General features: G+C 33.7%; 1 protein-coding gene across 1 annotated transcript; it reads right to left on the bottom strand.

Annotated features, from left to right (window-relative positions):
• Nucleotides 1-2,985: 2,985 nt before the first annotated feature.
• LOC135836632 (dentin sialophosphoprotein-like) lies at nt 2,986-14,489 on the bottom strand. Its single transcript, XM_065351586.1, has 5 exons — nt 14,338-14,489; nt 7,842-7,985; nt 7,068-7,232; nt 5,343-5,432; nt 2,986-5,212 (listed from the first exon to the last, which is right to left on the bottom strand). The coding sequence occupies exons 2-5, from the start codon at nt 7,912-7,914 to the stop codon at nt 3,192-3,194; spliced, it is 2,349 nt and encodes a 782-aa protein (XP_065207658.1). The 5' UTR covers nt 7,915-7,985; nt 14,338-14,489; the 3' UTR covers nt 2,986-3,191.
• Between the last annotated feature and the right edge of the window lie 262 nt (nt 14,490-14,751).

Raw genomic sequence — 14,751 nt, 5'->3', positions numbered from 1 at the left:
TATTTGTTGTATTATTCTACAATAGTGGTGATGCTTGTGGGGTATCTACTACATTTATGGGTTCAAGAACACACAATGCCGAAGTTTTGTACGTATGTATGTATTTTTTCGGAAGTTCAAAAGAGTAATTGAGTACTGTTTTCAAAATAATAAAAGTTGAATCATTAACAATGGTTGCTAATCTTCGAAAACAAGTATTCAATTAGATACCTACATGGTACAGATGCACTCTTATTTTATTCTCGGAAAATGGATCATTCAATTTTATTGGGTGGATTTCCTTTTCTTAGTTTTGTTTGTCCAACTTCCGATGTCGATTGTTTTTCCTATCGTCACTTATTACGCGAACTTTCTGTTCTAAATAATAATACTTCAATACTTCAAGACTGTTTATTGTATTGCATAGTAGCATTTTTAAGGCAGAAAAATTTCTCTTGACCGAACAAGACTAACCCAAACGTGACGTTAGGACGTTACCCGTCTGCAGGCCTATTAATGTGTTTATTTTTGTAGTTCATACAACTGCTCCTCAGAAAACAGTTTTTTGTATTTCATCAAAGAAAAAAACGGCCAATACTCTCAATTCAAGCACAACAGCTCTTTTTTGATAGAAAAATAATTATCTTTGATTACTCCTACTCGGAGCGTTGAAGAATTGTGTGAGTTTTTAATTCTCGCTTCTGATTGGTTCAAAACTTATCGTCAACTTTGAAGCAATTTATTGAGATCCTGGAATGAAGTTATAGTCGTTAGGGGCAGGGAATCTAAAATTTACTTCGACCAATAAAAACGTGTAAAAGTAGTTCTTTTCACCTCTCCTAAAACTACTGATGAACAATATTCAATCATTTTATTGAATTTTTTAAAAAAGATTATTGAAAGCGATCAAATTTCGATACCTTTTACTTAGAAAGAATTGTAAGTACCTACTTAAGTATCCTTATTTTCAAAAAAAAAAAAAAAAAAAAAAACGAAATTGAACATGCAGATTTTTATTAAAAAAACGAGTTAGCGAATAAAGATTATATCACTAGATGACTAGATCTATTTTTTTTTCATGGAAAAATACTCGCTTCTGATTGGTTGATAACTCAAAGTTTTCAACTTTCAAGTTTTAAGCCTCGGAATTACACTTTAAAAGAGCGTTTGTTCCAAAATTTAACATCAGAATTGAATCAATAAGCATTTTATGTTTGCATTTGATCGTATTGCATTTTTATCAAGATCTATATTTTGTTTTTGATCATGGTGGGAAAAAATATTTCAATTTCAAAGGAACATTACCTGATTGGTCAATTCCAAAAATTTGTAATGCTCGCTTCTGATTGGTTTAACACTTTCGTCAGCTTTGAAGTAAGTAAAAAACTGCTGAACCATGTTTTCGAGAAAGAAACTTTAGATTGATTTGAGAAATGTCGTGATTGGTTGTAATTTTAATTTTTAAAACGTGTAACATCATTTTTCAATTAAATATTTAAAACAAGTTGAGTACATATAACGACTAACGAGAGTAAAAAATGATTGTCGATGTTGAAGGGAATCTTCAGATTTTCGATTTCAGGCATTTAAAACTCCATTTCTGAATCTTAAATACTTACATCATAAACAAAAAAATATTATTTAAAATTTTTGCGTACCTGATTATAAGAATATCGCATTTAAAGAAATTTGAGAAATACTGGCTTTTGATTGGTTGATAACTCAAAATTTTTTATGTATAAAATTTACACTTACGAATTAGGTAGGTATTTTAAAAATACGTGCGCTTTATTTTTCAGAAATCAATATTATAATTATCTGAAAAGTTTTGGCAGACAACATTTCAACTCCAAATTTGATCATTCATCAATGAGTTCATTAGGTACCTCTACCTACTTACTTTATTCTCATAAATGAGCAAGCCATCCGAAAAGATGAATGTGTCATGCTTTTGGTTGTTGTTACTTAATGTTGTATAATTTATTACTACACTACAGTTTGTTATAAACTATTCTGGGGGGGGGGGCTTCTTAATCTCAGAGACCTACCTTTCAAGATCTGATCTAGTTTCTACAGTTTCAGTCAAATGGTTTTCAACAATCATCATAAGATGAGAAAATACTCGCTTCTGATTGGTTCATTGCTTGAAATTTGTATTTTTCAAGATTTAGACCTAGAATCACTTTTAAAATAAGCGTTTAGGTATACCAAAAATCAACATAAGAATTGAGCAGTCTGAACATCTCAAGCTTGTATTTGATTCGATCGTTTTGAATTACTTATTAATAATAGGTATCAAGTTTCTCAAAAGTTGTTATGTTATCAGAATGCAGTATACGATTGGTTGAAAAAGGTCAAGATTTTGTTGAGGAAAAATTGTACGAGCTTTAAGAATTCTCGCTACTGACTCATTCATCGTTCGAAATGGTTTGCAAAAGTTCAGCTTTCGTTCCATTAGTGGCATTCAGACTTTTTTTGTAACCGGAATTGGAGATCTTACGGAATTTGTAAGAACGACGTTACCTTGTGGGAAGGTCATGACTCGTAAAGTTGTTTTGTTGTAATAAGTATCTATTCGATTCAGGTTAGTTTTTGAGAATGACAGTTTTTGGCAGTCTGATGTTTATTTGAAGAAGCACAATGGAGAAACCGTCATCACAGCTTTCAAGTCTCAAATGTTCTTCAAAAGTTCGAATCGTAATGTAGGTTCTACGTAGAGAATTCATGAAAGTTCATTGCGCAGATGATTTTCGACCAATCAGAAGCAAAAGTATTTTTCCAACTTTGTAACTTGAAAAATACTTGTCCCTGATTGGTCGAAGAACCATTTGTGAGCTTTTGAACGATCTAGTATACATTCAGCAAAAATGATAATTTTAAACCTAGACTTTCGAATCGGAAGATAATGTTGTAATGACATGACACTAACAACTATACCGTTTCAATTTTTTAAAGTGAATTTTACAATCTTTGAAAAGAAAATGCTGAAAACCCTGAAATACAAAATTAATTATCAGTTTTATTTTATTAAAAAAGAATGAAAGTTCACGAACATTTTAAATAAATTATATCTACATTTACACGATGAATACAAGAAAAATAAATACTAAAAATAAATAAAAATGAAAATGCATTATAATGATAAAAAATATGACTTTTTCTTTACATACTTCATATTAATAATATAGCTGGAAAGTACAACGGGTAACGTTTTAATGTGAATTTTCATCATTGGAACTTTCAACTGGCGGAAATCTCATACGTTTATGATTTCGACTACTTCTGTGTTCTTGTTCTCGTTCCACACCGAATCTTTGATTTTGCGTTTCACTCGAGGGAACATTACCAAGACCCGGATACACATTGAAAATATTTAAAGGATTCACTTTCGAATCTGTTTCAGGTACTAATAAATTTAATCTACCCAATCGAGGCGGATTATTTTGCGTTTCTTGAATGGGCGACATTCTTATTTTATATAAATGCCCGCCACTACTGAGGAAAGAATTAGCTGTTTCCGGTTTTTGATTGAATAAAGGCGGCAAATTCATACGTTTATGCGTTCTAGCGCTGCTTTTAAGCGGAGCTGCGGTAGACGACACACTGATAGGCTGCTTGGAATGGTCATCGAATTTCCTAAATTCGTCTTCATCATCGTCGTCGTCGTCATTAGCGTAGTCGTTATTACTAGAGCTTTCATTGCCTATCGCAATGTTACTGGAGTTGCTTTCCTCCACGTCTTCATCGCTATCGTCTAAATCGTCATCTAAATCTATATCATCGGAAGACGAATCGTTTTTCTTGGTATTACTTTCGTCATCTACGCCAAAAACACTAGCGGCGGTATCGACTACGTCTTCGAATGAGTCATCGTCGTCTTCTTTTTCTGGAGCTTTCGTCGTTGGACGATTACCGATTTTTAAGCCTAAAGTTGAACTTACGGTATTCACTTCCATTAGTCTGTCGCTAATTGTGGTTTTGGTATCGGAATCTACCTCGTTATATTCATTATCAGGAGTTGGTTCTGTAGCACTGCTTTCAATCGTAGCTATTTGAACCATATTGTCGGTGGATGAATTAGCAATTTTTGTACTATCACCTTGCATTACGCTGACTGACACTGATGTCGAAGTGACCGGTTCGAAATCTCCATCCGGGGTCGACAGGTTGACCGGTATGTATACTTTTTCAGTGGATTGAAATTGTTGTGTAGTTGGTACGTAATAATTGCTTATTGTGTTCTGTTCTTTATCGCTCATCGTAGAGATATAATTACTTTCTGTGGTATGTTGTTGACTCGAACTACTAGTGTATATTTTATCGGTAGAGATTTGCTGAGGAGATGCGTATACTTTTTCAGTCGATAATTGAGGTACAGTTGGGATATAACTTTCTAAAGATTGTTTGATTGTTTGTGGACGTATACGTTCAGTAGGTTTGTACTGTGATGGAGAAATATAAACTTTATCCATCGTAGTGGCTAATTTCTCAAATTCAGGGGTTACAATTTTATCAGAAGTTGAGGAGTATTTTTCCGAAGACGTCATGTATAATTTATCAGACGGCGGAGAAATGTAGACTTTATCCGAGGATAAATTCGGTGGGCTGATAGGCTTCTCAGTACCTACTGGTTTGAAAGGAGTTGATGGGACAAATTTAGTTGTTACTACTTTCGATGGTTTGGCTTTTTTCGCAGGTGCTGCAGTGGTTGCAATTGGTTTTGAGGTGACGATTTGTTGAGGTTGATAATTAACAGGAACTCCGTTTATGTTATTTTTTATCTTCTTATTCGGCGAATCCGATTCAAAAAAGCTATCCAGGAAATCGTCGCTTAACGCTGAAAATCCGGTGTAATCCGTTTCACCAGACTCGACCGTGTTTTCAGATTCATTTTCGTCATCGTCTTCCAAACCAAATACATCATCGTCTTCGTCGTCGTCATCATCATCATCGTCATCGTCGTCACCTGGTAATCCGAAATCATCGTCGTCGTCGTCATCGTCATCATCATCTTCGTCACTGGGCACTGGTTTTCCTGGTTCGACGTTTATGCCTTTAGGACCAAATTTGAAACACGATACTCTTAGAGCTGCTTCTACATCGTTTAAAGCACGCAATTCAAGACCGAGGCAGGCGCGCATTTGGTCTCCCTCTCTGGAGATTCCGTAAATTCTACCGCAGAATTTGGATATACCTCCCGGTAATCCCATACAAATTGGTCGTGGTTTTTTACCTATGAAAAAAATCAAGAATTAGAGATGAAGAAATCAAAAAGAATCTGCGATGAAGGTGAGTAGATAGATAGATTCATTTTGATAAATAGGTAGGTAAGTAATTATAAGTACCTATATCGTTCAACTCACCTGATATTGTAACATTTTGTAGTATTCTATCTCCAAAGCTCATAGTTACCAGCATCGAGTCGCCCTTGATGTACTTCAGGGCGGCACATCCTACAATAAATAAAGAAATCTGATGTAAAATATCTTCACCAAATGATTTCAGATTAGTTAAGCCGGTATAGGTAAATGAAAATTGCTGAAAACTGGTATTAAGGTGACAAATATTTTAAAATCACTTCTCACTAGTAGGTGTAGATTGACACATGACAGACTTTTAAAATCATATTTTACCCATCACTATACAAATAGGGGCTGTGGATCAACTGAAGCCGATTAACTTGACTGTCTCATTTTCCTATACCTATTCGTAATACTGAGATGTCCTTTTGGCTATAATTGAATCATTTTATATACAATTCTGTTTTCCTCACATCTCTTCTTATTCGTAATATAAATACTAATAAAATGCGCTGCCACAGATTGATTTTGAGTAGGTATCTGACATTCAAACTGTAACGGAATCTCGTTCAATGAATCACATCCAGTGTTCAAATCGCCATACCTACTTAGTACTTAGCAAATGATTATATTTTCGTCGTAACTGTCATCAGACGAATTACAAAACAGTTATAGGTACCTACTCTAGTATTGCACCACAATCCATTTTCTTTGACAGTTTTTTTTTTTCACTGTTTTTAATTCAAACGTTTTGCCTACAGAGGTGGGTACTCAAAATTTCACATTTTCTCAAGACCTAAGAACAATTCATGAAACTGCGAGAATTTATGTCGAGTAACAATAAGTTGAAATAATTATTTTATAGTCATGTTTTAATTTTTACGCATCATTAAGGACGTTTAATGTTCGAGATGTTCTCAGATACAGTCAATGTGGACAACCTCTTGATTAATTCTAGGCTAATGTTTTATGTGCGGTGTTCTCATGAGTGAGATAGGTAAGAAAGGTAAGGTACACACACTTGTGAATTCGAGAGTAAATTTTTTACCCAAAAATGTAAATAAAATATCAAGATGCTAAATAACGTACCTATATGTTAATTTATACCAGTAGGTACAGTTTTAAAGTTCGGCTTGCTAATAAAAATAATCCGTTATATTTTTATGAAATTCATGCTGGTAGTCACAGTGCGTAAATTTAACGTATCTAAATACGCATATGTAGGTATAACGTTTCTGTCTCGGACAAAATAATTTATATTTGAAGTCACATAAAAATCATTAAAATGTGATAGCGAATTAAATATGTAATGGATGTTGGATACTGGTGTTGATATAAGAAAGTAAAAATATGTACACACACGAAGAATGCATCGCCACTTGCCAGTGAAAGTAAACTTCAAAAACAATACGCATTATTGCCTCGTGTATCTTCCGATGGAAGCATTTATAGAGAATAATCACGACACGATGACATTATCACGTATATCGTAGATAAATTCGTTTTCATTATTAAATGGTATGTGGCATGTGGCAGCCTATGCCATTAATTTGTAAGTATATATTTCATATTGATTTCATTTTTCAATGTTTTTGGAAAGTCGAAAACGATTTGGAATTTGAGTGTTCTGATCAAAAACTGTACCTACTGGATAGATATAGGTACCTACTTATTTTTAGGCATCAGAAGGTTACCCATCTATATATTTGTTACGAGTGCCGGATTAGTTCAAGTACATACAATGTATAATAATGTTAATATGAATTAGATTTAATTACGTTAACAAACCAGGTCCACTAACTGGAACAACAGGCAGTGAAAAATCTCTACAACAGTTGCACGTTAGATTTGAACAGGAACAGTACCGATTTGGTGGATTCTGTCTGTCTTTCCTCTGGTCTTTATCGGCCGATTTTTCCAGCTGTGATTTCCATTTTGTTCCGCCTTTTGGATCTGAAAACATCCTCGAGTGTAGGAATTAACTCTTTCAAAGTAGAATCGTTATAAGTATGTAAATTTAACCAGATTTAACTGATAATTTCTTTACTAGAAGAGCCATCTGATGGAAACTAGTTTTAATCGTTTTAGCGAACTCTTCGAATTATTGGTTAAGCTCCTACGCAGCCGACCAGCCGTATTCGAATTTTTATGAGGTATAATCTCAGTAGTTGTAAGTATAAGCAAAACAAGATTTTAAAGATACGAATGTTTTCACTTTTACTTTTGATTGAATTCAGTTTCACATTTATTCTTTAAGATTAAATTTTCCTTGTTTATAATCAAATTAGCCTATACCTATTACGAATAAATGATACGTATAAAAAATTTGGATACATTATTATTTCAACGGGTTTTCTTCCTTAGGAAGTAGGTAAACATGCAAGTTTTCTAAGTAGGTACCTTCCTCCATTTCTTGTACCTATTTATATTTTATTTACTTTTGGCCCTTATAGTATCAAAACAATTTGAAATTCTTGGAGAAAATTGAACAGATATACTTGCTGAAGGTTTTGCTTTCTATCATATTGTGATGGCTAGGTAATTGAAAATTGATCGACTTACCGACATGTTTAGAAGCTGCAAATGCGATGATTAAAAATATTAATAAAAGCTCAAACACTGTAGAGAGTTTCATTCTCTAAGAATTTGAGTCTTCTTCGTTTTTTCTTCTCCGATTGGTTTGTCGTCTTAATTTTCAACTCGGTTCTGTAACATAGATATTAAAAAATATTTGAAATCAATACCGGAAAATCTTAATTAGGACTAGGTATAGTAATCTGAACATGTGATTTTGACGAAACAATGCTAGTCTGAACATACGTAGATCGGTAGGGACCTACTATGTACCAATTTAGGCACTAATATCATTCAATATAGGACACTCGTTGTCGTGATGATCTTATAAATAATCTGGAAAACATTTCAAGCGTATTTGAACCCGCATTGCATAAATTTTAATCAACATTGAGGTAGGTTAGTTATATTCATTATAAACGACCATCGCAATGTTCAAGATCAAGACTGAATAAAATATTGTTTCAAATATGTACACTAGCAGAAGAATTTCAATAATCGTCGTAAACGTATAACAACAAGATAGGTACCTAATCTGCTACAAAAAACCTAACGAACGACCGCAGAGAAACAAGAATAGGTAATCAATCACTGAGTGGTTTATTTATAAAATAGGTACCAACAAAAACGATCACGTGGCTGTATTGTCACTTACCTTTCCTACCTATTTGAAAAAAAAAACGTACAATGTGCATTGTCAACTGATACGTGCGGGTGTTTTGTGAAAAATTCTCACGTGAAAAATATAAGCCTTATTCCAATTTTAAATATTTCCCGTTTGTTGTTAATTTTTTTACCAGTAGTTAGTTAATCTCAATGTGTCTGTACTGTTACAGGTCGTCATGTGCACCGTCATTCATCATAAGGTGCCTGACTACTTACGCGATGGTACATATAGTAAGCATATTATTACTATCGTTAACATGAGTATAACAATTCAAGAAATTAGGTAGGTATTTGCTGATAATTTCACGACAGACGTCCCATAACTTGAGGAGGTGGAAAGCAAAGCAGGATAAGTCCAACTTTCACTTTTTGTGGAAAAACGCAAAAAACTGCTGTGAAGCTCTGGGTCAACCAAATTTCTCAAACTTAGTCTTAAATGAAAGAGGAGACTCATCATAATTAATCCCCTATATTTTGAACTTCAAAAAATTTGATGAGGGGGCGCCAGGGGCAACTTTGTATCAACTTATCCTGCTTTGCTTCAGTTTCAAAAAGTTATTACGTTTTGCTTCAGTTTAGCAGTTTCAAATTACGACAAAACTGCGACAAAATGTAATAAGTCCACTAATTTCAGTGGAAAAAATGAGAATGTTGGTAAAAAATAAATAATTTGGATGTTTATTCATCTTTTAGATTACAATATAGCTATATGCAGCACAAAAGATGATAAAAAATCATAATAGGACAGAATTGTCTTTAAAAAAAATTAACAGCTTTCAGAATGATCGGAATCCATTTTTTTTTCGAAGAAATTTAATTAATACAGCTCTAAAATACTCACAAAAACACAAAAGTGGCTTTGACAAAACTTCTTCCTCAAAATTTTATGAAAAAGCCAGGAGATATTTTTTTTGTTTTTTGACCACTCCATTTTTCAGTATTGAACACCATAATTGTAAAATACCAAAACATTTTCATAATCGAAATTTAGCGTAGAATCCATTTCTGTTATGGTCGAGGCATAATTCTACAGGTTAGACAAAAATAAACACAAAAAAGTAGCTGAGGAGGTGGACTTATTACGTTATGACGCACGATGACGTGGACTTAACTGGGTTTTGTCGCAGTTTCAAATCTTTATCACGAATTTTCACCCATTTAAGAGTACTTTTGGGTTTTGAATGTTACACCACTGGATTCCTCGTTGAATTTTACTAAAGACAGTGATGCTAACTCGAAAATAAAAAAACGGGACTTATCCTGCTTTGCTTTCCACCTCCTCACTTGGTGATGAAAAAAATGTAATCGCCAGAAAAATACAGCTCCTTTTATCTGAGCAAATGTACAAAAGAAAACGAACATTTCAAGAGATTTGATAACCAGAGGTGGATTCAAGGTGGTACCTAATCGTATAAATTTGCCGACAAAACTATCAATATTATTTTTGGAAATTATCAACGAGAATGAAATGAACTGAAAATATTCGAGTGGTAATTTTGTCTTCATTTCAATAAAATAATCCTTCGTTATGAAGGATTTTTGGAGAATTACCTAAAATTTCGATTTTTCATGTCTAAAAATCTGGTTTTGCTTCCCCCCCCCCATGATTGCATCCTTTAATACGCCACTGATGTTCAGCACATTATAATTTTGATTTTTTCTGAAAAATATCACAATTTTTTGTTGGCAAAATGACATGATAGCCCCCGTCATAAAATTTGAAAACGCGACGAAATAAAGGCTGAAATTCGATACGAGTCGCACAAAAACGCGTATCTTTGAGACTTTGCAAGTCTAACGAATCGATATCGAACTAACCGTGCGTTCAAGTCACCACTACTAAAGATCTGCACTACAGAAATGAACTATGAGAAGTTCATCGACATTGAATAAAAAGTTGGTCCGTTATGAAGCTAGGTAGAAGTAGCCTACGATTATGTCTAGGTACCTAGGTAAATAATTTAATATAGATCTGTAAAAAAAACGAAAGTTGTTTTTTCAGAAACGAAATGACGACGTATTTACTTACAAGTTGGGGCTTTTTACAATGCATGTTGACATAATATTGTTGGTAAAAATACATCTCATACACCACCTTTTTTTCTTTTAAAACAATGCCCTCCATACATCTCAGTCATTAAAAATTCTTTGAATAAAGTTATTGCTGAAAAATTAATACTGATTTAGTTGAAATAAATTTATAAGAATAATTGAAGACGTCATAACAAAAAGGGGTGTATATGACATATATGTCCTTTTTGAGACGAATCCATATTGTTATTCTTCTCCGACCTTCCTCTAACATATGAGACCACCCCTATGTCACAGAGTCCAAAAAACCAGCCCGCAATGCGATTTTACAACTACATACCATGCCCATGAAAATTTTACAAAATTGACGTAACGAACGTCGAATATTCGATGAAACTGATGAAATAAATCAACGTTTTGTTGATTTTTTCCTCTTGTGTGGTTGTTTTCGTAACATTTTCACTAAACTCGTATTTTTTTACTTTTATTATCATTATAGGGTATTTTTTCGTTGGAAGATGTATGATTCGCATTCTAATAAAAAAAGGAAAAAAAGTTGTCGTTTTTGATGTTTTTTTTACCTATCATAGGGATCTTTTTTCAGAGATTTTGGGTTACTCGTGGTCGGTTTTGTGTTGTCGTCCATTATTTACCAAGTTGAAATCCAAAATTTTGTTCAAAAACATTTTTTGCACCATTTAGATCAAAAAAAAAATTTGGCCAATTTTTCACTTTAAAAGGACATTTATACTTAGGTATAGGTAATTTTCTATGTTTGACCGCTCACCACAAATTCACAGTACCTATGTTTCAGACTGATAGTTCATAGCACTTCGTACAGTGGAATAGTCGGAAAATACGATAAAATCATCACCTATAGGTCAAATATGAACTTTTGTATACTTGGCAAGCACTCAATCTTTCAAAAAACTTTTTCTCAAAACACGACTTTCCCACTTATGTCCTTTTTGAAGTGACGTCTTCAATTGAAAAATTTGTTGTTTACATTTCACATCTAAAAGATCAAGGTTGAATTCGTAAACCATTTTAGATTCATAGATTGAAATATTGGAGTTGAATAAAAATGACAGAAATGGCTTGGAAACCGCAATTGTGTTCATTGGCTAATGGAACAGATAGAAATGAAGTTTTGGTTTAAAATCCAAAGAAAATAAATGTGGGATCAGAATCAGGTACAATACACGTACTATGTACATTACCTCATGCAAATGACTCATTCATTTCTGTTTAATAACAAATTCAGGTAAGTACAGGTAGGTATACGTGATGTGATATTTCACGCTGAAAAATCGTCGATTCACCAATCAACTTGCTCGACTCATTCTTTTTACGCAAATTCAAAAATGCATACAGAAATAAGCCATCTTCGAGCGCAGAATCACGTATCAATGCAGCTCATTTATCGAAATGAAACACACATCGAGTTGAATTAAAGGGAAAAAACGATTCAATACGTCTGAGAAAGTCAAACTGACTTTCACTTCGAATTCGTGGTCCAAGTCTATAGAATATAAGTTAAAGAATCCGGCACGACGTCATGGGCAATATTCCGGTTTATCCACCTTCGTTAAAAGTTTTATTCTTTATCGGACAGTCTTCTTTAAAAATTTCATGAACGTTTGATGGCTTTATTATTAACCTTGGAAAAAGTTTTGTCCGGTGTTAGTTTCGGTGTCGGTGGAATTAGTCTGGTCAGTAGAGTAGCCAAGTAATTGACATCAGAAACAGTTAATTAAAGTGATGTCAACATTAGGTAGGTACTTTCAAACGTTGCGTTGGGCGAAAGGAGAGAAACCGTTTGATTACATTTTTGTACAGTTCCAGATGTGTGTAGAAAAAAATAGCGTTTTTCTTGGAAATATTTTCACCGTGTATTATTTCATGTTTTGTAATAAGCGGGGCAGTAGGTACTTTTTTTTAGAAAGTTTCTTTTTCAATACTTATGTTTGACCTTGAACTACTCAATTCCTATTCCAAGTCTGGGATGCGTTTAAAGTTTTCAAGGTGATGAGTTCGAAAAATTCGAATAGGGTAACGCTTGTACTCGTAGATTGTAATTTTTTCAGTGGGAAAGATTGCTCGTATCACTTTCTAAAGTCATCTATGTCGATTGATCACTTCACATTGATTTTAGACTAGATGCCTCCTATAATAAGGTAGTAAAATCGATCTTTGGCTGAAATCGAGTCGAAATGTGACCCAAAAGGTTACTTACCGTTGGTGAAAGCACTTTTCTCAAAGAAACAACATTTTTGACTTCCACCAGGGCTGCAAAAGTAACAAATTCCGTACTCCCAAAAAATCTGCTGTTCCTCCCAATTTTTAAAACTATACTTTGCTCAGACAGCGATTCGTACTCTTTTCAGGATTCCAACTCTCCAACGACTTACTTTTTTGGAAAAATTTGAAATTACACATTACAATAAGTACAACCAATAATAATTGTTGGAAGATTTTAAAAATGGAGTGTTTGAAATGACTTCATAAACTCTCAATTCTAGAGTAAACATCGAAAACATCATCTTCAAAGGGTATCGCCAAATTTTAAAAAACCAACCATATTACTCCCCCCCCCCCAATTATAAAAAAATCGAAATTTTCAATTTGCAGAAAAAACTGAGAAAATGCAGATGACAAAATTTCAAAGAATTAAACAGGTAGGTATGCATATAATAATCTCACATGATGTCTACAATCTGCGAACATTTTAAAATTTTCACCTCCTCTCCCTCCCCCCAGGATCTAAATTAATAATTGAAGTTTTGATATTTGTGGAAAAGGAGGGGATAGGAGGTAAAAATTTGTAAGAAGATTTTTACATAAGATGTAATCTTTTAGACCGCTTTCGACTCTATTCCAGTTAAAGACCGATTTCATCGTCTTGTGGGGGGGGGGGGGTCTTTTATGCCCATCATTTTTCTAATGAAATATTTTCAGATAGAAATATAGGTAAGTACCAAAAATGCATTGAAATTCTTAATTTTATTCCTACACTGGTGATGATAACACTTCGTGGTAAAGTGTCATCATTCTCAAGAAAAAAATTTCGATTCAGCGAAAGAAAAAATTTATTATATAGAAAAATCTTGAAAAAACAAAAAACTTTGCTGCCAAATACAGAATTGGAAATGATGAAAAATTCAATCACATGATTGGTGAATTTTTAATTGAAAAGTTTGAAAAATCATTGGATCGGATCAGCAGTCGTTCTAAAATTTATCACATTTCGCGGTCACATCACAAAATATAGATTACCTACAATTTAACCTTACACTGATGGTTTACACTTCAGACGTTCAGACATTCCGTCTGCCTCAGGTTTGTTGGTGAAAATCTGTGGAATTTACGGATAGACATCTAAAATATCTGGAATTTATGACCTATAATGTAAAACTACAATACTCTATGGTTAGATAGGTACCCGTTCCATTCATAAAACATCTCGTATCTGATCGCGGTTACGAATACGTACGCCAACAACGAAAAGTATTCCAAAATCACGACGATTTACCGAACTTTGAATCTACGAACATCGTACAAAAATGGAATTCCAGACCCAACAAATTATTATTCAAATCTTATCATCTCTATGATGCATAATTGCATACTGATACCGGGTAGGTTAAAAAAACACGCATTTTTTCGACATTATCGCGGACACAATACACACACTAATTTATCAACGCGTCATCTTGCAGATCACATCCGTGAATAGATAAAATAAATTTAATAAAACAAAAAAAAACAAAAATCAAAACGCACTTACCAAAATACAATGTAAATCCGGATAATTATATTTATGTTGAACAACAGGTGGCACAACGCGAACAACACCGGGTTTGATTACTTTCCTTGAACTTGTCTGAGTGAGGTATCCAGTCTTCCGTGGATACACGCTATGGATGGATTTAAAATCGGTGCTGGAGTGAGGGGACTCCAGAACCATCATATCCTCGAATAAACGAGGTCAATGGGAATGTATGTCAGTATTGGACTCGTTGCTGCACTTCGAAACGAAGAATCACGTATAAAACGAACCGGCTTCTTACTTATTAACATTATTGCATTTCCAATTAAAGATAAGAGTTCAATGCGTGAGGTACGTTAAAAATTACAAATTTGCACGTGATGATAAAAATGTAACGCGAAAAATTCTATGAGGATTGGAAATTAAATTGCA

The sequence above is a fragment of the Planococcus citri genome, chromosome 2 (assembly GCF_950023065.1).
Source record: "Planococcus citri chromosome 2, ihPlaCitr1.1, whole genome shotgun sequence".
Lineage (NCBI taxonomy): Eukaryota > Metazoa > Arthropoda > Insecta > Hemiptera > Pseudococcidae > Planococcus > Planococcus citri.
Note: the sequence above shows the minus strand (reverse complement) of the source record. Positions and strands in the feature narration are given on the sequence as shown.